The 27,505-nt window shown below is 33.6% G+C and overlaps 5 protein-coding genes across 7 annotated transcripts; 3 read left to right on the top strand and 2 right to left on the bottom strand.

The window, feature by feature from the left end:
• The first annotated feature begins 231 nt into the window (after positions 1-231).
• On the top strand, positions 232-18,740 carry LOC135850107 (uncharacterized). 2 transcript variants are annotated; one of them, XM_065370838.1, is made up of 5 exons: positions 232-456; positions 1,059-1,574; positions 1,715-2,300; positions 17,972-18,067; positions 18,271-18,740. In XM_065370838.1, coding segments are annotated over exons 2-3 (435 nt in total). In that variant the 5' UTR covers positions 232-456; positions 1,059-1,140; the 3' UTR covers positions 1,716-2,300; positions 17,972-18,067; positions 18,271-18,740. The 2 variants fall into 2 exon arrangements, with proteins under 2 accessions (XP_065226910.1, XP_065226909.1); XM_065370837.1 differs by having other exon boundaries at positions 17,972-18,740.
• brk (brinker) lies at positions 10,654-12,544 on the top strand. The gene has a single exon (XM_065370829.1). It carries the CDS (start codon positions 11,097-11,099, stop codon positions 12,456-12,458), a length of 1,362 nt encoding a protein of 453 aa, XP_065226901.1. The 5' UTR covers positions 10,654-11,096; the 3' UTR covers positions 12,459-12,544.
• Positions 18,615-20,632, bottom strand: Atg5 (autophagy protein 5). Its single transcript, XM_065370833.1, has 6 exons — positions 20,201-20,632; positions 20,048-20,133; positions 19,869-19,985; positions 19,670-19,794; positions 19,391-19,597; positions 18,615-19,316 (listed from the first exon to the last, which is right to left on the bottom strand). Exons 1-6 carry the CDS (start codon positions 20,354-20,356, stop codon positions 19,201-19,203), a joined length of 807 nt encoding a protein of 268 aa, XP_065226905.1. The 5' UTR covers positions 20,357-20,632; the 3' UTR covers positions 18,615-19,200.
• Positions 20,633-20,766: 134 nt separating this feature from the next.
• Positions 20,767-22,223, top strand: LOC135850106 (general transcription factor 3C polypeptide 6-like). Its single transcript, XM_065370836.1, has 4 exons — positions 20,767-20,954; positions 21,032-21,196; positions 21,274-21,737; positions 22,030-22,223. Exons 1-3 carry the CDS (start codon positions 20,925-20,927, stop codon positions 21,712-21,714), a joined length of 636 nt encoding a protein of 211 aa, XP_065226908.1. The 5' UTR covers positions 20,767-20,924; the 3' UTR covers positions 21,715-21,737; positions 22,030-22,223.
• On the bottom strand, positions 21,736-27,324 carry Paics (PAICS bifunctional enzyme). Of its 2 annotated transcripts, XM_065370830.1 has the most exons (9): positions 27,088-27,324; positions 26,911-27,006; positions 26,642-26,833; positions 26,379-26,557; positions 23,846-24,050; positions 22,526-22,725; positions 22,300-22,450; positions 22,075-22,230; positions 21,736-21,982 (listed from the first exon to the last, which is right to left on the bottom strand). In XM_065370830.1, exons 2-9 carry the CDS (start codon positions 26,951-26,953, stop codon positions 21,819-21,821), a joined length of 1,290 nt encoding a protein of 429 aa, XP_065226902.1. In that variant the 5' UTR covers positions 26,954-27,006; positions 27,088-27,324; the 3' UTR covers positions 21,736-21,818. The 2 variants fall into 2 exon arrangements, with proteins under 2 accessions (XP_065226902.1, XP_065226903.1); XM_065370831.1 differs by lacking the exon at positions 26,911-27,006 and having other exon boundaries at positions 27,088-27,321.
• Between the last annotated feature and the right edge of the window lie 181 nt (positions 27,325-27,505).

The following is a 27,505-nucleotide window of genomic DNA, read 5'->3' as shown; positions in this document are numbered from 1 at the left end:
TTGTGTTTGTGATGTGGTGACAATTTGAAGTTCGCGTGATTCATGCAACATTTTTCATTTCATATTTTGACTGAAATTCTCATCAAAATTTTCTGGAAACTCCATATTCGAGTTCAAATGAATTTCATGATTGATAATTTTCTTCATTTAAGAACATAATCCACCCCAAACTCAAATTAAAACATGTGATCGAATGTGCGTTACAAGGAATTAGTTCAACCACCATTAAAATAAGTCCACATTATTGTTCAAAGTAGCATCTACATATCGTGTTTTGTGTTTGTTTTCAAATTCTTATCATTTTACTTCGGTTTCGAAAATCCGAACGTGTTTTTTGTAAAATTTTTCGTCAAGTTTTGAATTTATGAAATAATTTTTTTACATTTTCAGCGTATTAGACAATCCATTTTTGATTGATCATCATCTCTTCGGGATCCATCCGGTGACAAGAACTCTGTAAGTGAATGTTTTCATTTTTCTCTTTGATACTTTTACATAGTGAGTGACGTCGCGAACTCGCGAATCAGATCTCTCAAGGAGGGACGACTGAAACACTGAAATACAACGGCTTAAGTTTCGAATCCTGCCGACTGAAATTTCAGATTTCGTTGACTTGAATTCCTGCTGGAAAATAATTACTAGCCAAAGGCATTAGCAAAGAAGCCATGCAAAATAATGAACTGGGTTTCTTCTTTCAGTAAAGAAGCAAGTAGACACTTCGTCAACTTTGAATTTAGTCGCAATCTCAACAATACATACATAATACATACCTCACTTTGAAACGATTTGAGAGTCTAAGCATCAAGCATAGGCAATGTTAAATGCCCAAGGGAAACGAGTGCGAAATTTTTTTCCGAAAAATAGTCGACATTTTTCGTGTAAAAAAACTCTACAACAAAGTACTCATAAGAAAAATTAGTTTGAGTTACCGGTGGACGACTGAGACGACTAAATTTTCGCCTTGGAAGGGGGGGGTTGCCTCACCTCCTTTCTATAGCGACGTCACTGCCTCTACAATAATGCATCATCGTCTACATTAACCATTTTTGTCTGTCAAGGTATCAAATTCAGCCGCCAAAAATTCATCACCTATTGGAAGTAATGCAAATTCATCGCTAGAAATTCACATTTTCCTACAACATGATCGGTGATTTCCAGTATCAATCTTCTTCTTCCGATGAATCAAATTCGGAATGTGAAAGTGATTCCGGCGAATCAGATAATGATATGAATAAACTCGAAGAAGAAAGAAACAGATTACAGGGAAATATACACGATATCGAGACCAAATTAGGAACCATTCAGAAAATCCTGAAACGCCTTAATAACGAAAGAAAAGAATTGCTGGAGAAAAGGAATAAATTAATTTCTTCGGTCAGCGGAGAAGAAGATGTAACATCTGGCGCATCATTAGCTACTTCCGCATCATCGAAAGAAATCGGTCTGGGCAGTTCTTCGATAGGTATCCAGAATCCTTTCAGTATGAGCACGAATTCCGAACCTTTGAATTTGAATGTCTGTCGTGTGACGAATTGCGATAATGAAGAAGAGTTCGATTCGGAAGATGATTTATGGTATGTGTACGATGTTCTCTGTTCTAACACAAAAATACAATTAATAATTTTGTATCCCAATTATTTATTGCGGGAAATTACGAATTATAATTCGGATTGTAATTATGTAATCAAAACGATATTATTTTATTTTGTTTCAGATCGCGAAACACATTTGTACTCTCAGTGTGTGAGATGAATTATATCTACACCCATCTGTATTTTCAATTGAAATTTATCGCCGACATTTTCATCGAGATATCTCTGATGACAAATTGATATACGAGTATTTTTTCTCAACTCGACTGAAAACTTTTCAAGTTTTGCGTAACTAAGAAGATTAATTTTTCTTTTTTTATCCATCGGCGTAGGCTATTTCAACAATGACTTGTTGATGGCAACACGTCGTGAAATTTTGTCACCAAGGTATGAAATAATTCAGGCTGCGTGTTGATTACATTCGCATGACCAAAAAAAAGCTCTCCGAATGTATGTAATATGCATGCTGGTAGATATTTACATGGGGTTGTATTTTGAAGGTAGGTTAAGGATTATTGATTTGAACTTTTATAGTCGTTTTCCTGTGAAATAGGTACACGTACGTGTAACATAAATGTGTTCATTATTTCGTTTTCGTATATATGCATTTTAACAATAATTTTTATCAATTTCGACTGTTTGATTTTTTTGTCGTATGTTGCATCGAATTACGCAATACTATTTCTAGAAGATGAATATATTATCCATGTGAGTTGTATATTTGTGTATTTTTTTTTTTTTTGCTATCGTAATATCTACATATGTAGGTTTAATGAAGTTAATATATCTCATTATTTTTAAACCTTCTATTTTGAATGTCAGATTCACGTTCGGTCATGAATTTTACAAAAACAAACGACTTTTTTTCTGAACGTTTGCCATTTCGTCATATTGCTAGCTCGTATAACTTCGCTCATTAATTTTTAATTGATTAGTGTTACGGTCGGTGTTTTCAGACTTTTTTTTTTACACGATTATTTCTTCGAAAATTCTTAGTTCGACTGAATGAAAGTTGCCTCCCTCTCTATAATGAAATGGACTTCGTAAATCTAAACGAAAAGAGTTATCAAAAGGAATAAAATCGTGTAGTACTTATTTAATTTGTTTATCGTTAAATTACATTTCAACTGAATCTATTGACGATGCTTTGAAAAGTACGTGATGTCAAATGCATATGAAAATTTTACCTCGAAATGTTTATTAGCTAGAGAATATCGCAATTATTTTCATTTCTAATCGCCAGGTTAAAAATGTATGCTAAAAAGGCTCGAGCATTGACACGACTAACAAAAATATGAATAATAAGTGTACCCTAAATTAAGGTTATACTTTTATGGTCGAGTGTAAAGGGTGAAATAATACAGATCAGCAAGGTAGATAAGACTTGGCAACAGGTTCTCGGAAAATGTTCCATTGGTAGGTTTAGATAAAGGCGCGAGTCATAACAAGGTAATTAGATAAACATTTTTAATGATTTTAAATGAGCCGTGGTTCGTTTTCTTGATGTTTAATTACACTCGTATGTATTAGACATGTAGGTATTGTTCAATAAGTACGTACTTTTTTCTGAGCCTATGATACGAGCTTGGCAGCATTTTGTTCAAGTTATAAAGTAATCGACAATGAATTTAAATGCAATACATTCGAATCCATGAGTTGTATTCAAATTCTACAACTCGAAGTTTGCTCTGAGTTCTCATCGTACCTACGTTCTAAACGAAAGATTTACTTTTGAACAAAAAATCGATGAAATGGCCACACTGCTACAGGAAGGATGAGGAATTTCGGGTTGACCCATGAACCAATAATCGACCCTTACCTACGTAAGATTGAAAAAAAACTGCATTCAAACTCGAGCCTATTTAGAAAAAGAAACTGAAAGAAATACACTATGCAGTATTGTCTATTATACAACCGAACAGGCGAGAATACATACCAAACTGTATGTTTCTCTTTTTTCTTTTTTTTTTCACTCTCGTCTCTCTCATTCGCCGAATGCTTCACCCTAAACTTACATAAGTTTGCGTTATTCGACGATGAAGCACCTATTTCCATTTCATATACTCTCAAGTTGATATACCTACGAAGTATTGAAATTGTCGAAGAATTACAACGAAACTAGTTCGATAGAAATAGAAAATGAAAGACTACAAAGTGTAAATAATCTAAACTTTTTCACGCGAGCAGGTTCCAAGAAACTGAAATGATAGAAAAGTTGCCAAAAAAAAAATGATGTATCTATATTTGTCGGTATTTTCTACAATATATAAACTGGATTAGTAGTGATTTTTCGTTTTAGAGAAAATCATACTTCATAGTGCGGTGTTATTAACAGCATCCTACACACCTGTTGTGATCCGGTGGCCTTCATTCTGGCGCATAGAGTGTACTCCATGTTCTGTCCCGTGGGCGAACTGGCCACATTTTATAATTGTTCCGGTTTTTCTGAATCAAGTGTGGGGAACACAGATTCGTTCCTACGCCTAATATCATTCAATATCTGATTTGCTTCGGGCTATTCTTTTTTTTTTTTTTTTCGTTTCAACATCATTCTACTCATTTCAGGTTTTTACATATATCGATATAGGTAGAGGTACGCTCGCGTATGTAACCAAGTAGCCATTTTTCTTCTCTATTGAAAAAAAATTATACTCGAACAGGTGAAATTGCAACTTTTCTCGTATCTTCCTTCTCGACTTGCGATAAAGATTTAGGTAACTTTCGTTACGCAGAATTTAAAACAGCGTATATGTCAGCTGACCAAAATTTTGTTGCATTCTCGAAACACAATAAAGCCCCGCAGTTTGTCCGTTAGCGCGATATTTTACGTTCTTGGAATTTTGAATTATAATTTTTTCGCTTATCTTATCATTGTAAAATATATGCAAGTTTCGCGTTCGCGTATCATTACATACAATAAACATCAAAAAGTAGCCGACATTATAAAACAAAAAAAAATAAATAAAAAGAATTGAAAATTGCGTTTAATATCAAATGAGATTTGAAGTGTGTGCTGTATCGGTGCAGGAAAACAGGTTGTTATCAGATCGAAATAAGTACCAAATTTCGAGAAAACAAAGGACATGAGTACCTACACAACGTTGTTGTATCGAGTGTATTAAAAACTCCAACCTTCATTGAAGGATTAACCGTTTGTGATTCTAAACTATAAAACCAATTTAGGACGAAATTGAAACGTCGCAATACAAAAATTTCATGCTCGTTCTTCGTTGAGTTATATGTACGATGTAGGTAGGTAGAGGTACTGGGTAGGTACCTAAAATACTATTATTTACATTTGAATGTTTGTAGCCTATTAAGCATAATGTGAATAGCAATAGCCTAATAGGTGCACCACAATAGGCTACTCTTATTCAACTTGGCAATCCGATCGTTGGTACCTAATTCATAAAAGCTTCGCTGATGCTAAAACATATAAGACTGAAAAACAAATCTATTCATCAAGTCATCCATTTAAAAATAAAAAAATAATTTCATTTTTAAAAATGTTGTATTGAAATAAGTACGTATTCCTGTAAGTAGCTAATATTGCATACATCAGCGTAAAATGGTATGCATGAAAAAATTAGCTGTTCTGTACAATTTGCTCTATTTGAAACGAAATAGGTTAATACATAAAAGCGTAGCACGTTTGAAAAGATTAAAAGAAGCTGAAAAATGTAGATACTTACCTACGTGTATTTATCTAGAGATGCAAAATGGATAGCCAAACTATCGAATTTAAGCACATTTTGTTGATACAGGCACGAAATCCACTAGGTACTTATTTAATTTTTTTTTAGTGACTTAAGTTACTGAAAAATAGCAAAAAAGTGACCCAAAATTTGAGAAAAAGTGACCAAAATTTTGAGAAATGAGAGCAAAGTATATATTCATATGTTAGACGGGGAGCCCGCATAGGGAACTATTGCACCCTACCCCCACCTACTTACAAAATGGCGGCCACTTTGATTGACAGATCAGCCAAAATCGCAGATTTTACGTTCCAACGTAGAACTTGCACGAAAGTTTTCAAACCGTACAAAGGTAGATCGAAAGACCAGGCAAAAATTTCACCTGTCAAAATTTCAAGAGCTCAAGCGCGTTTTTCGATTTTTGGTGAATTTTTAAAAATCGAATTTAGGCCAAAAATGTGGGAAAAAATCAAAATTTTACCAAATTGACCAAGAAAGCTGAAATTTGGGATATACCCTATTTTCGATATGCCAAATCGATTGGAACGTGTTTCAACCCGTTTTGAGCAGTTCTGGAGCCTCCAGCAGACTTTTGAAACTCGAAATATCTCACAATTTTATCAAAATGAAGATGGAAAGCCAAAATTCATTCTGCGAATCAATTTCAATACGCTGCGAAGTCAACTGCAGCTAGATTTTAAGTCGTTTTGGAGCCTCCAGCACATTTTTGAAACTTGAAATTTCAGAAAATTTCATCAAATGGAGATGGAAAACCTAAAAGTTTATCCGCAAACTAATTTCAGTACGCTGCGAAGTCAACTTCAGGTAGATTTTAAGTCGTTTTGGAGCCTACAGCGACTTTTTAAAAATTACTGGAGCCTCCAGTAAATTTTTGAAACTCGAAATTTCCCAAAATTTTATCAAATGGAGATGGAAAGCCGAAATTCATTCTGCGAACTACTTCAATACGCTACGAAGTCGACTGCTGGTGGGTTTAAAGTCGTTTTGGAGCCTCCAGCGACTTTTTAAAGGTTGTATGGCGTTTTTTGGAAAATTAAAATTTCCAAAAAGTAGCTGGAAGCTTCAAAATTATTTGAAACCTGCACCATGCAGTCGACTTCATATCGTATTGAAATGAGTTTGCGAAGTAAATTTCAGCTTGCTATAACAGTTCCATTTGATAAAATGTTGTGGGAATTTCAAGTTTCAAAAATCTGGTGGTGACTCCAGTAATTTTCAAAAAGTCGCTGAACGTTCCAAAACCACTTGATGTCCACTTGCAGTCGACTTCGCAGCGTATTGAAAATTATTTCGCAGAATGAATTTCGGCTTTCCATCTCCATTTGATAAAATTTTGAGATATTTCGAGTTTCAAAAATCTGCTGGAGGCTCCAGAACTCCTCAAAACGGGTTGAAACGGGTTTCAATTGATTTGGCGTGTCGAAAGTAGGGTATATCCCAAATTTCAGCTTTCTTGGTCAATTTGGTAAAATTTTGATTTTTTCCCTCATTTTTGACCTGTATTTGATTTTCAAAAATTTATCAAAAATCGAAAAAAGCACTTTGGCACTTGAAATTCTGACAGGTGATAAATTTTTGCCTGATCTTTCGATCTTACATTTTTAATGTTGAACAGTTGATTTTTGATTTTTTTTTAAATGATGATTCTGAAGGATTTTCATGAAAAATATTGGTCATTTCCTAAAATTTTGAACTTTTTCTTTTTTACACGACAAATCTTTTTAAAAAAGTGACCAAAGTCACTATTTTTGGCCATTTTTGCCGAAACAGTACCATAAGTGACTTGCAAGTGAAATTAGTGACCAAGTCACTATTCAAGTGACCGAACTTCTGACTTCATGCATGTTGATTATATAGCTCCAATTGAGATTTGAAATAAAAATAATAATAAAGTTTCAGACATGTCTAGAATTCATGAAGTTAGTCGGGGAGCCCACTTGAGGATAAATTGCACCCCGCCCCCGGTCGATCCTCCGGGGCAACTTTTTTTAAGGGGGAGTCCTAAGGAACGTTTCTAGCCCTTGTACTAAAAAAGAAGTGACCCTACTTACAAATTGGCGGCTATTTTGATTGACAGGTCAGCCGAAGTCGCAGATTTTGCGTTCCAACAATCCAACATATAGGACTTCCACAAAAATTTTCAAACTCTACAAAGGTAGATCGAAAGATCAAGCAAAAATTTATCACCTGTCAAAATTTCAAGTGCCATAGTGCGTTTTTCGATTTTTGGTGAATTTTTGAAATCAAATTTAGGCCAAAAATGAGGGAAAAAATCAAAATTTTACCAAATTGACCGAGAAAGCTGAAATTTGGGACACACCCTATTTTCGACATGTCAAATCGATTGCAAACTGTTGCAAATTGTTTTGAGCAGTTCTGGAGCCTCTAGCAGATTTTTGAAACTCGAAATTCCCACAAAATGTCCCCAAAATGCAGTTGGAAAGCTGAGATTTATTCTGCAAACTAATTTCAACGCGCTACGAAGTACTGCAGGTGAATTTCAAGTCGTTTTGGAGCCTCCGGCGACTTTTTGATAATTCCTGGAGCCTCCATCAGATTTTTGAAACTTTAAATTTTCACAAAATTTCATCAAATGGCGATGGAAAGCTCAAATTTACTCTACACTCCAATTTCAACATCCTCTGAAGACGACTTCAAGTGGGTTCAAATCATTTTTGAGCCTCCAGCGACTTTTTGAAAATTACTGGAGCCTCCAGTAGATTTTTGAAACTTTAAATTTCCGCAACATTTTACCAAATGGAGTTGGAAAGCTGAAATTAACTTCGCAAACTAATTTCAATACGATATGAAGTCGACTACACGGTGATTTCAAATGGTTTTAAATGATTTTGAAGCTTCCAGCTACTTTTTGGAAATAAAATTTGAATTTTTCAAAAAACACCGCTTAACCTCTCAAAAAGTCGCTGGAGGCTCCAAAACGACTTGAAATCCACCAGCAGACGACTTCGTAGCGTATTGAAATTAGTTTTCAGAGTGAATTTTGACTTTCCATCTCAGTTTGATGAAAGTTTTAGGGAATTTTGAGTATCAAAAATCTGCTGGAGGCTCCAGAACTTCTCAAAACGGGTTAAAACCGTTTCCAATCGATTTGGCATTTCGAAAATAGGGTAGGTATATCCCAAATTTCAGCTTTCTTGGTCAATTTGGTAAAATTTTGATTTTCCCCACATTTATTTTTGGCCTAAATTGGATTTTCAAAAATTCACCAAAAATCGAAAAACGCTCTTTAGCACTTGAAATTTTGACAGGTGATGAATTTTTGCTCGATCTTTCGATCTACGATCTACTTTTGTACAGTTTGAAAAATTGTGTGCAAGTCCTATGTTGAAACGCAAAATCTGCGATTTCGGCTGACCTGTCAATCAAAATGGCCACCATTTTGTAAGTAGGGCTACTTTTTTTTGGAGTACAAGGGCTAGAAATGTCCCTTAGTATTCCCCCTTTAAGAAAAAAGTTGCCCCGGAGGATCGACAGGGGGGTGCAATTTATCCGTAAGTGGGTTCCCCGACTAAGTAGATTTTGAGCGTATTTCTCATTCTCACCCAAAATTCTGCCAAGTTCACGTTCACAAAGAGTAGCCACCGTAGAAATGTTTGCAAGTTTTTTTTTTTTTAAATCTGGCTGTTTATTCTTCTATTAGTTTTTGTTCTTGAAAGTGTTCACATATTTTTCACTGTTTAAAAAGTGTGAGTATGAGCGAGGTTCGAAGGGAAGTTTTCAATTTCGAAGAATTTTCCGCTCTTGGGATTCATCCCATTTCTAGTGACATTCAAAATGTACATTTTCCAAGACTATGTACCTACGTAGCGCAGAGGATTATTATCTTACCATGCTACCTATCTGTGAAATAACATTCTTAGAAGAATCTAATTACACGAGTAAATATAGGTATACTTCAAAAGACAATGTATCGTAATAGGTATTCAAAACGTACACTTTTAGAAGTGTGAAATAAAATCAGTTATATTACAAGGTAAAGGTATACTAATCTGGCTAGGTACTGAAGATAAATCTACTTACGTACCATAAACCATAAAATATGAACCCCTCCCGAATGATTTAACATCCACATGTCGAATTGTCGATATGAATAACATGATACCCACCTCACAAAACGAAAATTTTCTTATGCCAAAATTTTAGTTTTGCAACAATTTGCAACCTACTACAAGTCAGACAACGACGCTTTTATTTCATCATCATCATCATCACGTGTTGGATTCGTCCGTCATAGCATTATTTTATATTACATACATAAGCACTAAGCTTATTTGAATTTATCCTACGTACACTCGCTACATACAACGATCCCACTAAATCTCGATTAAACGTGCGATTTTCATGATACATTTGCTACAATACTACATACTGTACACATTACAATAATCTAGCGAGGGATATTAGACTCTCGATGTTTCCTAAATTAACAACTGCAACCTGTCAACTCGTGGCGGAAACCTTACCAAGAACATTACCAGAGAATTTGACACCTCACGTACACAGAAACATAGAGAACCGCGCCATCCTTTCATTCGTGTGTGTAGGAGAGAGAAAATCTCGAACCGTAGCAGCATTTCTTCAAAGGCGCGAAGCGTACTCTTATTCTTCAAAGGAGAAGATACACTATTCTTAAATTATAATTTAATTCATTGTGCGAGGAAGAAGAAGAAAAAAAAAGGTCGGGTAAAGGAAAAATGATAAAGAAATGCGACATTTCAATGGAATACCTGCAGGCCATTCCCCTGCAAGATATAGTTCTTGGTATGCCACGTCCGGCGCTGTATGGTGGCTCCTTCTTCTTTTATCGTGTGTTGTGTTCTGTCGGTCATTAAATATTTTTCTCGTTTTATTTAAAAGCGCCGTTATGGCTGCGGATACATAGTTGGAGCAATAGCGTAGGACAAAAGAAAGTCAAACGGCAACGCTCGCCTTGGAGGGGATAATAGTTTGGCTGACAATAGTACCCGTTGCAAGGCAGCGAAGGAGACGGGCTAGGTAAGGCTTGGCGTCACCCTGTCTGCGATTACTAATATCTAGTTGGCACATGTTTGAAAGCGCAGTTGCCAATAAGCACGTCCATCTTAACCGAATGGTTTCTTTTATCTTCGAAGCATTCGATACTTGTAAATAAGCTAGTTTTGCCGAAATAAATTATAATACGATTAAATTCGCTATTCCTAGTAATCGTTAGATGAGAAAATATACTCGAAATGATCCTGGTAAAGGTTGTTTTAACCCGCCAACAAATATGGCACCGTCGCTTACATATTGCTTCCACGAATGATGTGTCTTCCTACGCACATACTTTAGTATGGTAAACTCAGCTTCGGGGGTTTTCGTAAAACGTGTCCGTAATATCGGATTCGGTTTTTTCGACGAGTATTATTTTATTTCGATTATTTTATTCGTTTCGAGGGTTTTTTTACTGCAGGAAAATATTGTAAAACCATCGGCAGGAAAATTATATTCGAGACGAGGTAATTTCGTAAAATACAGTTGCCAAGTTTTCCATCACTTGACGCCGTATCGGCTAGCATGATTCTGTGACTTCGCGCCTCGTACACGAGTGGGGAGAGTTAAGAATGAGATACGACAGATAGTGGGGACCAATGACGAGGATAACCCTAGTTCAAAGTCTTAAAAACAGTTCCCAGTACTAATAAAAATGGTGTTGTAGATTTTTATAAGTATAAAAACGCGTTAAATTGGTTAAGTTTTTGTGCGAATTTTTCAACAGTGCGAAAGTGACTATTATCCGAATTTTAGTATGGTGCACGGTACAGAAGAATCGTGGTCCGAGATGCCGTCGTCGACGATTAATAAAACGGTAAAAGTTGAGAAGAAGACGTTGTCTTCTTCTAAAAATAGCGTACGTGAAAATAAAGGCGCAGGTTCCAGACGTATCTTTTCACCTGTATTCAAACTACAAGTGCTGGATTCGTACAGACAAGATGCCGACTGCCAAGGTAATCAAAGGGCTACAGCTAGAAAATACGGTATACATAGAAGACAAATACAAAAATGGTTACAAATGGAGACGAATTTACGTTTAAGTGTGCAGCAATCCAATGCGACGGCCTTGAACCTTACTTCTGCCAGACAGCCTGACGGCAATAAGGAATGCAACGCAGGTAGCATATCTGTTGCTGAGGTAAAGAAAGTTTCTCTATGTGCTGATTCTAGTAATAATAATATTACGCTTTCGTCGTCGTCGTCGTCCAACGATGTTGTTAAATTATTAATAAAAGAAGAATCGAAATTTATCAATAATAATAACGAAATTTGTGGCAATAATTCCGATTCGGAGGAGTACGTGAACGTTGACGAAATCACCGATAGCGAAGATGACGATACCAGTAGCTGTTCGTCGTACGAGAAAAACGACAAAGCTTTAGATTTTACTTGCGCTACTCTAAGTAAACGACGCTTTTATACGACCGATTTTAAGCTACACGTTTTGGACGCTTTTAAAAATGATAAAACGTGCCAGGGTAACCAAAGAGCGACAGCTAGAAAATTTGGCATACATAGACGCCAAGTGCAAAAATGGTTAAACCAAGAAAACCTAATAAAATCCGAACAAGCGTTGAATAACACTTGTTTAGATTTATCGCAAAATAACAAAAAAAGAAAACTCGACCAATTAGAGCTACCCAGCAACGATCGATACGAATCGACGAAAAAGAAGACTACGAGTATTTCTCGTACCGATGTCGTCCAAGAATCGGCGCTTTGTTTGGTGAAAAACAAAAACCACGATGCCGAGCCTAATAATAATACGAGTACGAGTGTTTACCATCATGTGCAAGTTCACCATCCTTCTTCGATCGAACATTCCTTTAGTAATTCTTCGTTAAATTACGTTCCTCCGGAGTATCCTCTGTGCCTATATCAGCCTTGGAATTGCTGTTACCAGCAGATATCCTCATCCGGATTCGTTCCACCTTCCAAGTATTCTTATTCGTATACTTTCGACTTTAAAGTAGCCAACTATGAAACTTCGTACGTTGATATTCCTGTGCAATACGGATTCGGTGATAGTGTACCGTCAAAGTGGTTGAAAGAAAATCCCTTATACGTACACGAGCCACCGAGTATTCAGGTATTAAGCTCATCATCGTACAGATGAAGTCTCTTCGAAAGTATTTTTTACCAATATCGAATAATCTAAGATTATTTATACTACGTTTAAATTATTTTATGTATACCCTTTTGCCATATTGATGTAATTCTATCGGGGCTTCCATGTTTTTTAGTCATATTATTACTTACTTTTTTTCTTCTCTTTTCAATTTTCTTCGACGTGTTGCTCTTTTAAGACATGTTGTGTTGAAAAGCTTAAATTATTTCGAAGTTTATTTTTTATTTCATTAAGACTTAATCCTAAAGACTGGCTTTACTTTTTTTTTAAAAAACACCTTTTTACTACGCCATCTTTATGTGTTGTGTAAATATAAATTTTTCGACGAAATTTTACAGGGTATTTTTCTTTTTATTTTCTACTATTTTTTTGTGTGTTAAAATAAAACAGGGTAAATAATATTGTATATTTTTTATTTCATTTATAATACGTTTCTTTTGTTCTTTTCTTTCTTTCTTTTTTTTAAAAAAAAAAAAATTGAAACTCGACATTTTTTCTTCCTTCTGAAGCCTATAAATATGTTATAATAAATACCATGCTTAAATTATTTTCGAGTGCCTTTTTTGTGCCTTATTACTATAGGCTAATAAGCCTTTATATTGTTATTTCGACGTTCTTGTATAGGTATTTTACTCTGTCATTTTTTACGCGATAATTTTCAATTCGTATTCATTAATATATTTTTGTTACCTTTTACGGAGAAAAAATTCGACTTTTTTAGAATGTCTGTGATGTTTTATGTATTGAAACAAAAAAAAACGAAGCAATTTTTTATATTTAAAAAAAAAACTAAAAACTTTCGCAACTTGAATAATTATTTTATGAATGTATTTTTTTTCGTCTATGTAATATCGAATTATTTTACCAATATTTATTGGAGTCCAATACTATATTTCGTGTATTGCTCAAATATTTTATTACGGTAAGGCTTTCTTTTTTTTATGTATTCGAAGACTCAGTGTGTAAAAAATTACAAATTTTTTAGTCATGTTTAAATTTGTACATACATTATTTTGGTAGAGAAACATATTATGTACTACTTTAGATATGCTATATGAAAAAAAGTGTCTTAATTCATTTAAAAAAGTTTATACATATTTTTTCATTTGTTAAACGTTGTTATATTATATATTTTCAATTGCTCATTAAATCTATTATTCAATACCTACATCGGGCGAGTGTTTCATTTCAATTCGCTGCATTGTCTGTATATATGTACATGTGTAGATGTACTGTAGTGTAGACCTTACGTAGGCAGTTTAACATTACTGCACGCATTTCCGATCATATTACGTTGACGCTTTTCCAACAATTTTACTAACAAATCGTTAAATGATGCGGATTTAAACACGTAGGTATAAAATCTTCTTATATATGCTATACGATGGGAAGGGTCATCTAGACGGGGTATGGATGGGTTTCCGATATTTCTCTTATAGGCATCGAAGTCTTCACACGAACGACGTTTTAGGTACATAATACAGTGTACCATTGACAGGTAATGTATTTTGATACCGAAGATTTTTGTAGTTTGAATTGTAGGAGTTGGAGAAAAAAATTTATCGAATATGAGTTGAATTTTAATTACGTTTCATTGAAAAATTTCAACCTTGTATTCACCTATTTAGGTACATCTGCGAAGCTTTTCAACAGGCTAAAATGTTCGTACTGCGTAAAAATTGTGAAAAATTTTATTGCTTTCGAAACCATTTCCTTGATGATAAAGAAAAAAAAGCTTACAATAATTACTTTATCAACAAAATTCGACAGGAAATTACTTCTATAGGCATGTTTTCTTTACCAAACACCGAAAATCCTATTTCGATACAGGTCGTTTCATATTGATAAGATGACGGTTTATTACAAAGTGAATAGACGATGTTCGATAGGAAATATTTAACGAAGCTTGGAAAATAATAGCCATTGAATTGATTTTTTTCCTATCAACTTGAAGTATTTCTTTGTAAATTGTATCTTTATTCAAAAACTCAGGTATATAATACAATGAAGTTAACCTGTTTTGAGGAGGAAAATGATAATTGAAGATGAAGTGATAAGTAAAGGTATTAGGTAACATATCGCTATTCTGAATATACATCAGATTATCGATCATTTTAACAGGTTATCATTTGTAGCTGATAACATTTCATTTTGTAATTAAAGGAACCTGTATTATAGGTATGGCATCCCTCGAATACGAACGATCTAATAAGGAAATCAAAATCTCGCGATAACACATAAGAACAGGGATTGTACTCACATTTTTCTCAAAAAAAGTACCTAACTTTATAATAACCAAAAAAAATGTTGATATAAAAAAAAAAGTTGCAACCAAAAAACTTCAATGCATACAAACAAAACATTACATTTTGTTTTAGATTACAAATAAAAAAAAAAAAAAAAACGTAACGAAAATTTCGATACTGTTTTTTCAAAAAACATAGAAAAAAAACATCAAAATTCGAATACGAACCATTTTTGAAAAAAAAAAAAACTAGCAAAAGCTCAAAACAGATAATTACCAACATTTCGAAAGTAAACTACTCGTTGATCAAAATACAAAAAGAACGTATGAAAAAAATATTGAATTCCGGAAACATAATCGAAAAATGTGTTAAGCTACTGAAAAAATTGCAAAATTGAAAGAAGTGGAAGAAGTCTACCGAAACAGGGAGGAACGGAATTTTAATTTTAATATTTTATTCAAAATCATTTCAAAAAATCAAACACAAAAATACCAATCGTAAAATAGCAGAAATGTTGACATGAGCGACGATTTGAGGGGAAAAAATTATTCGAGTGTTGAGAAATGATAAACAATAATTTGTAAAAAAAATTCCATAAATAAGAATACTTTAAACATTTTAGAACCGCAAACTTATTAAAATTAATAGGAAAAGTGAACGGTGCAGAAGAAGGCGGGAGAGTGCAATCCAAATTTGGAAAAAAAGTGATTTGTGAAAATCATTTTAAAAATTCGAATACAAAAAAATGTACCTGGCTTTCAAAAGAAAAAAAAACTCCATCAAAACTGTCGAAAATTCATTGTGATCTTCTTATAATAAATCAAAATCGCGAAATTCAAAATGAACCAAAAAACAGAGTTTTGTTGAAATTTAAAAAGTTGAAAAAAATCATGAGGATTCCAGAATAAAAAAATTGAAAATTCGATTAGAAGTAGAAAAACTCCACCAAAAAAATTAAGGTAAAAAGCACTAAAATTCAAGAAAAAACATTGCAAGAATTGAAAACAAAATTCACGAAATTTAACAAAATTCGGAGAAAATCATCAAAAAAATGAAAAATAAAATCTATGAGAATTCAAAAGAATAAGACTTGATAAAAAATCAATAATCAATAAATCCTCAGAAAAATAATAAATTAAAAATTAAGAAACCCTCAAGAAAATTATAAATAAAATCATCACGTCTCAAAGTCCAAAAAACTCGAAAAAAATCTGTAAACAGGAGAATTCCCCAAAAATTTAAGCAGAAAAAATTACCAAAATTTGGGGCTAAATTAGGAGAAAATTTTATAAAAAATCTCGAAAATTCAAGAAAAAAGTTTTCGCCGAAATCAAGAACAAAAATTTGGGCAGAAAAATGAATCAATAAAATTCAAAACAAAATTATGGAAATTATGAAAATAGAAAATTCTCGAAAATACAGTTCAGCAAAAATCATTAAGAATTCAGAACAGACAAACTCACGAGAATTAAAATTAGGTACCTATAAATTCGGAAATGAAAAGATAAATTTTTGAGAAAAATTTCTACCAAAACTGAAGAGGATTCAACAGAGAAAAATAATTCGAACTTGAAAAAAAAACTGTTCAAAGAGAGAGGAAATCCGGAGGACCTTCCCTCATAACTGGAAGGGAATAAGGAAAAGAGAAAGGGGGATCAACGAATGAAACCACAAAAAGTGAAAACAAAAAAAAAATAAAGCCATCAAATCTTGAAGAAACTTCCCTCCCTTCTCGAAAAAAAAGATCAAAATTTAAAGGAAATTATGATTTTTGGAAGAAGAAAAACCACAATTCTACAAAAATGCGAGCCAAAAAAATCACTTGTTTTTTTAAAGCACGAAACTCAAAAAAAACTTGAAATAGAAAAAATGCAGTCAAAATTTAGGCAAAAAAGGACCACAATTGAGAACAAAAACCACAGAATCGTGAAAATTCAAAGTTAAGAAAGCCAGTCAAAACTGGAGAAACTTTGCCAAAATTTGAAAATAGAAAAAAATAGAAGTTCTGAGAAAATCATCGAAACACTTGAAAAAACAGAACTCGCGAAAATTCAGAAAAATCATACCCGTCAGAATAGGGAAAAAATCTACAAAAATTCAAAAGAAAACTCACCAAATCGAGGAAAAAAACAATTGAAAAAATTCAAAAAAATCCATCGAACCAAAATAAGGATAAATCCCCACTATTTAAGCAATAAAATCACACAAGCTCGAGAGAAAATTTTTATGAAAAAATCACGAGAATTCAAGGCGATAAAATTGGGCAAAAATTCAGGCGAAAAACATCATCAAAATTCAGAGCAAAATCATGGAAAAAAATCACCACCAAAATTCAAGACGTAAAAATCAATCAAAACAGGGAGAAAAGCCACTAAAAACCATCGAGAAATTCAAAAATAATAATAAGTACCTACCTGTTGAAATTAGAAAACCCCTAAGAACATTTCAAAAGAATAATCATCGAAACAGAAAAAATTAAATTCGTAACGCTGAAAAAGCAGTGATGTCGTTTAAATAAAAGCAATGTTTTTTTTTCGAAAATTTTGAAAAAAAAAAGGAAAGTTGTGAAAAATCTCGGAAAAAGTAACTTTTAGTAACCAACATTTTAAAAAAACCATAAGTTAAAGTTACTATTAGTAACTTTAGTAACTTGGTTACTTAAAAAGTAGCCGAGTACAATCCCTGTAAGAACATAACCAGGCACACTCTTGCTTCCTTTAATATAAAATTCAAAATGAGGATAATGACTAGTGATTAATGTTTTCAAATCCAATTTCTTATATCAAAAAAAAAAAAGATGAGATAGAAAATGCATTCATCTCGAGGGGGTTGGATCCGATCAGATCTGGTTAGATCCAACCAAATCTCTCCTACTGGATCTGATCTGATCTGATCTGTTTAGAACCAATCAAGCCTCCCTGATAGGATCTAATCAGGTTAAATTGAATCCGGGAAATGTTTAGGTCTGATCAGTTCTAAACATTATTCGATCTACTAATCAAAGGGAAATTTATTCACCTGAAAATCATCGAATATTTCATCAGTAACAACTCGAAGACTTTGGTACCTACCTATATAATATCTTAAGCATAATTTAATACCAATTTACAGATTATCTAACAGAATTACTATAAGCACGGTACCAATTTTCCATCAGTGGTTCACATTACATCATTACATATTTTCCCACTCACACGTCTCGGAAAATCGTATAGATACCTAACATTACTAATACGACTTTTTACATTTTCGCAGATCCATCGATCGCTGCAGTTTTGTTCACATTGAATGAAGATTTGCATTAAAGAGATAAGACTACGATATCAAGATACAGCTTTGACTATCTTCAAGGTATATATTCGTGCGAGATTTTAATTAAAATTGAATAAAAGGTGGGCCATTATAATATATAGTGGCAGAAGAGTAGCCTATTGGTAATTCAAACATTTTACGAGTCGAGCTCGACTCGGCTGTTTGGGGTATTGTTAACACGAATGTGTATAGTGTATAACGTCCGTCATACGTGTCACACGTCAATCGGATTTTTTACGCAGGAATACAAGTACGAAGAATCACAGAATACGCAACTGACCAGCAATTATTTATCGTTCGGATCGAAACGACGGACTTACTTTCACGCGAACAACGGAAATACGCCAGTTTTGCTGCATAGAGAAAGAACAAACAATGAACGCAGAATCGCCACAGCGCCTTGCGTTATTATTTAATTGTGTTGGTATTTTCGGTAATATTTTATCGTACATTGTTGTCTATATAGAATCGATGTAGCTTGTATTATATATTATATATATATAGCGGTACTCGTTTATTTGTAACACGAATCTTCATCGTCGTACTGAAACAGAAGACTTATTATAATAAAAATTGACTATGAGAGTAAGTTTTCAAAATGAATGTATTTTTTCAATACTCGAAATTGGTCGAAGGCAAAAAAAAAAGGTAATGCCATTCAACACAGTACGTAATGTTTAAATGTTCGGAAAAATATACAAATTATAATATAGACAGTCGTTTGAATTACAAAACCAAAAATGTTTAAAAAGTATGATTTTAAAAAAATTAATATGATAAAACGAAAATAAAAAAAATGAAAAAAAATATGGAAAAGCGATTTCCTATGAAAGGGCAAAAGATCAAGAATGATCCAGTAAAAAGTGTAAAAACGTACACATAAAAGTAAATGAAAAACTGTTTAAATGCCAGCCTACGCATATTACATTATTGGTATCCGTAATTTATTACAAATATTCTATAATCTTGATCGAAACGTTTCAAAAACTAATACCTAACAATAATAATAATCTTTTCCACGCAGAAAAACAAACAAATATTGGGGACTTCTTTTCTTCACAAATAACCTATCACTTCGATAATCATTTCCGTAAATAAAATGGAAGTAAAAATCATACGAATAGGTACACGCTTTAAAGTAAAATAAAATAGTAAACAGCAGTGTAAATTTGTCAAGGGTTTGAAACAACACAAAAATGTAGAAAATTATCAGGGTAACTTAAATGCTCACTTAGCCATTGAATCGGCGTGTCCAAAGGAATATCTATCCCATGAATAATCACTTTCACTGCAAGAACAGCCCCGATTAGTATTCTCAAATAATTTACTTTTCAGATGCAAGCGTAGGTACAACGAACTCACTTTTATCGTAATTGCTAGGGTAAATTTCTTGAATAAGATTACTCAAAACCTTCTGCTGTTTATCTTCGTTGTAAGGTTTTATCAATTTTTGTACAAACGGAGCATCGTCTGTTGTGTACAATCTGAAAGGAATGTGTTTGAATTCTCCTTCGTTGGAAGATGTATCCATTAATTTTTTATTTACAGCCCAAAACTGATCGAATTTATCTAAAAATCGAAAATTCTCATAAGAAATGAAGTTTTACACAGAGATAAATTTTAACGAAATATTATCTATACCATTCTGTAAACCCAGCCATAACTGAGTGTGTTCTTTTTCTTGCATTATGCTGATAACTTGGCTACGATGTTTCAATGCATCAGCTTCTTTAATAGTTGACATGAAATGAGATTTTACAACATCCCTATGAAAACAAACGTACGTCTTGTAAAAGATGTTTTGATTGGAAACCTTAACATATTCGAGTGTTTTATTAACCTGCTAGCGCAATGAATTATCTCATCTTCGGGGAATTTATCAAAATGAACAGTTAATGACCATGGTAACTGCGTGTCATAAGCGTATAAATCGAATAATAAACCAACCGGATAGTGCCTAAAAAAGTCGCAAATTAAACACACGAGTTTTCTTCGCAGCAAAACAACGAAAACAATTACCATCTTAGAGGTGTTCCGTTAAAATCTAACCACATCTCTGACTCCTGTTTATCAGGATGTACATGTTTGGAGAAATGTTTACGAACCTAAAAAGGAAATATGTATTACTATTGCTGAAAGGTGACAAAGTTTAAATCAGTTGCTTTTACTCACTTTGTCCCAAACTAATGGGAAATAACTCAGTCTGGGTACCATAAGGTAATATGGCTCTGGTGCTTGGAGATCGTGAACTTCTTCATCGTGTAACATAAATCTAACAGGAAGCTTACCATCCCATATTTCTCTCAAGACTTCTCTGTCATTGGCCATTGGTAAATGAACGAATCACTCCGGTGAAGTTTTCAAAATAAGGTGCACTAACAAAATATATCGTATTTGTAATGTTGGAAATTATTTCATGTTAGAATATCTAACTTTTTGACACCGGAAATGTGTAAATAACCGTAGGCAATCAACGCGGAAATGTTAAAAGGTGTAATAAGTACATAGTTTCAAATTCCACAATAAATTTGGCATAATTAGTAATTATTTTTAGTAAGCTGATTGATAAAAAAAAATGAAATTGATAAAAACAAACTTATCGATATTTTAATATCGATCAATCTATCAATTACATCGACCATCGACATAATCGACATCGACTCTGTCGCAAATGAAATTCTGAATATTTTCATCTGTGACTATCATTTGATCTGTGATTTTTCTTGTTTTTTCTACTTCACCGTTCCCCTCCACCGTTTCGTATTTTCATTTTGAGAAAGTTCTGCTTGCCGGTGATATTTCTAATTATTTCCCAAAAAAGCTCTAAATTAGAGGAATTAAAAATATTTTGCTACATTTTTAATAAATGTTTAAACCTTGAGCAATCACGTCAACCATGGATGTGGATGATATTCATTCGGAAAATGTAAGTATTCGTGTTTCAATGGCATCAATTCATACCATACCCTTCGTTTTTATTATCAACTTTTTTCTTCCCCGTAGAACTCGACCGTAGATATCGGTAAAAATGTTAGAATAGAAGAAGAAGAAATACTCGTTTATGTAAACGTTGACGATGCGAATGACGATTTTATTGCCGAAGATCTGCAGAGCTTTAAAGTTGTCGGACTCGATACAGATGAACCAATAATTCAAGTCGGAGATAAGGTAAATAAAAATTCACTTTTTTTCAGTTGTTGTAACATTTTGCGTACAATCTTATCGATTTCAAATATATTTTACAGTTCTTTGGTGGAAGTTGGGATGAAGTTGTCGGAACAGCAGTCTTTTTCAAGCCGACAACTCCGCAACCGAAACGGTGTTATTTTTCTACCGAAGTTCCTAGACCATTAGAGTACATTGGCAAGACGCAGAAGAGTTTGAAGTTGAAACGCGCTTTTGTTACTTCAAAGAACGAGGAAAAGTCTGAAGTTCAAAATAACGCTGACAAAGACAATAATTCGGAGATAGTTAGTGACTCTACTCATTCTGAAATACCGAATAATACCGATAAAGAATGTAATTCGGAGACAGTCAGTGACGTTAAGCTTGAAATACAAGAAAGCTGTGATGAAATTAATTCAAATTCGAACGAAACCGATCCTACTGACGACTCGGCTCAAGTCGCAACCGAGAACGCCGTAAAAATATTGGAAGAATTATTGACGAACGAGGGTATGCGATGATGGAACGGATCTCAAACCAAATAGTATGTATAAATTTTAATGTAAATATGCAAATATGTTTATTTAAAATAAATAACAATCTTGTTTACGGAAACTATCTGGTGTTATTGTTTCAAGTTGAGTTGTTTATCGTCATTTTTCAAGGTGATGAAATTATTTAACTGTTTGGCTTTCAATTTTGACCACACCGATGTATCATTTAAAGAAAATACATGAGCTGCTGATATCGCAGCTGCCTCAGGATATATAACCGTCGTACATCCGATACCTGAAACACATTTGTAATCGAATCTCAATATTATTGTCCTGTTTCAGGATACCAACGAGTACAAAATAATACGAATTTGCAAAATACAATACCCGATGGTAAACTGAGCGAAGACCAAATATCTCTCGATAAATTATCTGAACTAGGAGGGCAGTTGATTACCGGAAAAATCGTATTAGCAGCGAGTACTAAACCGAGCCCGTTACTTCGGCCTGCCACAGCGATATATACTACTTGACTATTTGTGGCTGAAATACGAACACAATTAACTAACCGGTAAATAGTCGAAAGTATGAATAGTAATATTGGTACTTTACCTTCGTAGTAAGCGATTATATTTAATACATCCTCTGTACTTTTATGAGCCGATGAAATCCTCAGAACACTATTTAAACCCAGGCTATCGCAATAGTTCGATATCTTTTGACAGTACTCTTTATCGCTTTTAGATCCCATTAATATGACTACCTATAAACATTTTAATGATTTTTAATCGGTCAACTTTGAATAAAGTACGGTACTGGATCATTTTCCATTACTTACTAGAGCTGTGCTTCGAATATCTTTCATTATTTCTGTACGATCAGCGACCCATTGAAAGTTATCCTTAATCACTATAAGATCAGACTGCGTAACTTCCTTTAAATTCCTGTATACTTGTTTATCTTTCATTAGTCGTTTATCTCCCGATGGCCATAATCTCCAAGAATCATTATCGATAACATCGGCCACCAAAATATCACCTGGAAAATTATAGGTAGGAATAAGGTTTTATTCATTTTTATCTGTCGTTAAGTTCGGTTACGTAATTATACAATCTGCAAAAGTCATTAAGCTCAAAGAACTCATTTTATCTATAATCGTTTTTCGATTTTTTTTTTATCAGTTTAATGATGCAAATATAATAAAGTATGTATCGAGGTGTTATTTTAACACGTATCTTTATCGGTATAGGATGATACAATGAGACGTATTGATTGGTTCATAGAAATTTGCAATAAAAGCCAAAGAAATGATACGAAATCAGCGTAATCCAATTAATGGGAATGTTAATGAGATATAGGTTTGTAAGTCTTTGAAGTTTTCTAATGTGTTACAAAGTTTCGATTGAAGTTTCACATCAACCATTTAATTGATTGTATCGTAAGATTTGGATACGCTTCGGCGCAATTCAATTGCAACGAACGGATCAGAAATTTCGTACTATTTAATATTTTTTCCTATTCAATTCAAAAGAGGGTTGGAGAGGAAGAAGGGTGAAAATGATTTACGAAAGTTCTTTCTTCAGTTACGAGCACACGTACAGATCTGCCAATTTTTTGTACAAGCTTGCCCTTCCTCCACCCTCGTTCTTTCCCTTGAACTAATGCATCCTAATTTTGCCCAAATCACGAACCCTATGGAATTTTCCATCTTCCAAAAAATCCACGATCTTTCAACTTTGAAACAAATAAACAATTCGAGAAATCTCGTGACTCGGGCTTGTAGATAAACATTCGTCACTGCCCGAATAAATTATTATTGGAAACAGATGTTTACGAGATAAATATACTCGAGATTAGTTTGTATGCACGCTGCCGTAAATTTATTTACGAAAACACTCGATAAGTGATCGAACGCGTAACGATGACCTATGGGAGGTCTTTTTATCAGCGGAAAATCTTCCGTTACACAATGATATTATTCATTTATCACGTCATTGATGTGTACTTGTTTACTTTATAATCTAAAAATGAGGGTAAATTGTGTATAAGCGCCATTGCATAACATGTTTTGAGATCAACATCGATAGGGATCTCTAAATAGGTAGGTAGGTAGGTACATGTTTGAAAAACAAAAATGAAATGAAGCCCAGTTGCTTACCTTTCGAACTTATACCAAATTCGATTTTCATATCGACCAGAACGCAGTCTTGAGTGGCCCAGTATTTTTCTAGGATTTCAAATACCGTCTGAGTTGTTCTTCTCATGATGTCTATTTCACTCCGGTCTATTTGCAAACCATTTAAGGTAAATTTAGCCGATATCATTTGTTCATCTGACCATTGCGGATCGTCATTAGCATCGTCCTACGCAATTTAATTCAAATTATTACTCCGGTAATTAAATAGGTAGGTACTGAAGAACTGCATGATTCCTATTTTATACAGTATGACACAGAAGTAGTGCTCGATGGCTTTCATTTCGAAGTGGAAAGAGCTAGCAGTAGCTAGATGAATGAAGCGGCGTTGAGTAGGGAAAAATAAGGGCTTTCAAAAGCGACCTTGAAAATTTCAGGCCCAAATACGGGGTGTCCACAAATTGAAAAACCGGTTTGGTCGAAAAATTCAAACTGGTTTTTATTGGCGCAATGTATTCTACACACTAAGGTGACAAAAACGTGGTATGAATTTTTGAAACCGGTTCATTAATTTGCAACCAGTTAACAAAAAATAGCCAAAAATTGCAGATAGAGAAAAAAGCTTGGAACAAAAGTTGTAGAGCGTGAAAAATTGAACAATTCTGTCTAATCAAATTTTGAAACCGGTTCATTAATTTGCAACCAGTTATCAAAAATTACCTAAAAATTGGAGATCGAGAAAAGAAAAAAGCTTGGAACAAAAGTTGTAGAGCGCGAAAAATTACATAATTCTATTCAATCACATTTTGAAACCGGTTCACTGGTTCGTATGTAGCAACCGGTTTTTGACAATCACCTAAAAATTAAAGATGGAGAAAAAAACTTGAAACATAAGTTCAAAGTTGTAGAGTGTGAAAAATTGAACTATTTTTGCTAATCAGATTTTGAAACCAGTTCATTACCTCGCAGCAAGCCGTCAAAAGTTACCTGGTTGCAAATTGATTAGCCATTATTCAAAATCTTATCTGCAAAAATGTTTCAATTTTTCACACTACAACTTTTGTCTCAAGCTTTTTTCAATATCCACAATTTTTGGGAAGTATTCAATAACTGGCTGCGAATTAGTGAACCGGTTTCAAAATCCAATCAGTAAAAATAGTTCAATTTTTCGCGCTCTTCAACTTTTGTTTCAAGCTTTTTTCTCAATTTTCAATTTTTAGGTAATTTTTGATAACTGGTTGCAGTTATTGAACTGGTTTTAAAATCCGATCAGCGAAAATGGTTCAATTTTGCACGCTCTACAACTTCAATTCCAAGCTTTTTTCTCTAGGTATCTCCAATTTTTATGTGATTGTCAAAAACTGGTTGCTAAATTCGAACCAATGAACCGGTTTCAAAATGTGATTACACAGAATTGTGTTATTTTTCCCACTCTACATCTTTTGTCTCAAGATTTTTTCAATATCCACAATTTTTGGAAAATTTTCAATTACTGGCTGCAAATTAGTGAACCGGTTTCAAAATCCAACCGGAAAAAATAGTTCATTTTTTCACGCTCTACAACTTTTGTTTCAAGTTTTTTTCTTCATCTTCAATTTTTTGGTGATTGTCAAAAACTGGTTGCTAAATGCGTACCAGTGAACCGGTTTCAAAATGTGATTGAACAGAATTGTGTAAATTTTCACGCCATACAAGTTTTGTTTAAAGCTTCTTTCTCGATCTCCAATTTTTAGGTACATATCTAATTTTTAATAACTGGTTGCAAATTAATAAACCGGTTTCGAAATCTGATCAGCGAAAATGGTTCAATTTTTCACACTCTACAACTTTTGTTTCAAGCTTTTTTCTCTATATCAATTTTTAGTTGATTGTCAAAAACTGGTTGCTAAATGTGAACCAATGAACCGGTTTCAAAATTTGATTAGACAGAATTGTGTAATTTTTCACGCTCTACAACTTTTGTTTCAAGCTTTTTTCTCTATCAAAAATTTTTGGATAATTTTGTCAACTGGTTGCAAATTAATGAACCAGTTTCAAAAAATTCATATCACGTTTTTGCTACCTTAGTGTGTAGAATACATTGCATCGATAAAAACCAGTTTGAATTTTTCGACCAAACCGGTTTTTCAATTTGTGGACACCCTGTGCTTGGACCTGAAATTTTCAAACTTTTCCTACTCAACGCCGCTTCATTCATTTCGCTAACTCTTTCCACTTGGAAATAAAAGCCACCGAGCACTAATACTTTTGTGTCATACTGTACTTCTTAGCCTAAAAAGTTCGATTTGAACAATACTAATTTGGGATAAATTATTCTCGGAAATGAAAATTTTCCCAATTTAAATTTAGTGACGAAAGTTATTCAAATATTACGAAGGTTATTATGTAATTTTTATCAATTTTATTCCTAATTGTTATCTTAATTCCGTACGAAAAAATTTAAATAGCGATATCTCATCTCTGTGCAAATGAAATGGATTTCTACAACGAATTACATAGGTAGTATTTGTATAATATGCATCGAATAAATTTTATCATTTTCTATATAGGAACTTACCTTGTAAAAAGTTTCCAGCTTTAAAGGGTAAAATTTCGTTCCTTCTTCAACGCCTGGAAATCGTTTCAAAAATGATCCAGTAGCCAAACGTCTAGCGACCCATTCGATCGGAACCATTTCGCATTTCTTGGCTATGAACGAATTGGGTTCATTTTGTCGTACAAATGCTGTCTTGACTCCTATGCAATTGATTGAAATGTTTCATAAATTATTAGAACGTGTACAGGATTGTAATATTTATAAAAATTTCCTATCGAATGTACCAGCTGTGTTCAAGATGGTGAATATATTCGACGTAGTCTTCGTTGAGATGACAGCTTTGTCTTCTATACTGTGGCCTCGTACACCATTAAAAGCTGTGATGCTATCTTTACTCAAAATTAACACCTCGTCTTCGCTGTAGTCCCAAATCTGTTTGGTTTTTCCTTCGTTGATCATTTTCTTACAAGTTTTACCTGATGAACAATAAAATATTAAGGGATTTTAAAAACCACTAGTTGATTACTGAACTATTGATTTCGTATACAGTTACCGGCATGCAACGTGAAAAAGGCTAAGATACGTATTAAACTCATTTATATAAGATTAGGAATAGGATTCTGCTCGTTTGTTATGGATTATATTGCACCTACGAAAGTTACCTATATTACTTTTTTTTTTAGCGACATTTCTGTCGATTCGCATGCATGCAAGTTGAGCTTTTACATACCTGATGGGTTAGACATTGTGTTGAAGTTATTGTAAAGATGTTCCGGATGAAAAAGAGCTGACAGAATGATACTAAAATATAAATCTTATCAACCTGTGTAAAGAATTGCGCGAAAACTTCAATTAGGTTCGCAGTGTTGCCAATAGATCAATCTAGACGACAGAAGATGTAAACGAGACTGAGATCTTTTGTTAGAATAGGTAGTGTTAATTATTTAATTTACTCATTTATATCATTAATAAATCGATGAAAATAAGATCATAGGTGGCTTAAAATCTCGTAACGTTTCGAAGGAGGAGCTTAGCGTCGTTCCCATCGATAGAGCTTCGGTAAATTCGTTCTTTTGATAAAATAAATGCGCACCTATTAGCCTAATAGCTTTCCGGTTACAACAGAGAAATCAGCTGTAACAGAATCG

This window comes from Planococcus citri, chromosome 1 (genome assembly GCF_950023065.1).
Source record: "Planococcus citri chromosome 1, ihPlaCitr1.1, whole genome shotgun sequence".
NCBI lineage: Eukaryota > Metazoa > Arthropoda > Insecta > Hemiptera > Pseudococcidae > Planococcus > Planococcus citri.
Note: the sequence above shows the minus strand (reverse complement) of the source record. Positions and strands in the feature narration are given on the sequence as shown.

Bases quoted from the DNA above. Each gene is read 5' to 3' on its own strand.
- LOC135850106 (XM_065370836.1), top strand. From the start codon at position 20,925: ATGGATGTGGATGATATTCATTCGGAAAAT. The intron at 20,955-21,031 runs GTAAGTATTCGT...TCTTCCCCGTAG, and splicing joins ATGATATTCATTCGGAAAAT to AACTCGACCGTAGATATCGG. The intron at 21,197-21,273 runs GTAAATAAAAAT...TATATTTTACAG, and splicing joins TAATTCAAGTCGGAGATAAG to TTCTTTGGTGGAAGTTGGGA.
- LOC135850107 (XM_065370838.1), top strand. From the start codon at position 1,141: ATGATCGGTGATTTCCAGTATCAATCTTCTTCTTCCGATGAATCAAAT.
- brk (XM_065370829.1), top strand. From the start codon at position 11,097: ATGGTGCACGGTACAGAAGAATCGTGGTCCGAGATGCCGTCGTCGACG.
- Paics (XM_065370830.1), bottom strand. From the start codon at position 26,953: ATGAGTTTAATACGTATCTTAGCCTTTTTCACGTTGCATGCCG. The intron at 24,051-26,378 runs GTAAGTTCCTAT...TAAATTGCGTAG, and splicing joins AGCTGGAAACTTTTTACAAG to GACGATGCTAATGACGATCC. The intron at 22,726-23,845 runs GTAAGCAACTGG...ATAATTTTCCAG, and splicing joins ATTTGGTATAAGTTCGAAAG to GTGATATTTTGGTGGCCGAT.
- Atg5 (XM_065370833.1), bottom strand. From the start codon at position 20,356: ATGGCCAATGACAGAGAAGTCTTGAGAGAAATATGGGATGGTAAGCTT. The intron at 19,986-20,047 runs GTAATTGTTTTC...CGACTTTTTTAG, and splicing joins AACGGAACACCTCTAAGATG to GCACTATCCGGTTGGTTTAT. The intron at 19,795-19,868 runs GTTAATAAAACA...TTGTTTTCATAG, and splicing joins ATAATTCATTGCGCTAGCAG to GGATGTTGTAAAATCTCATT.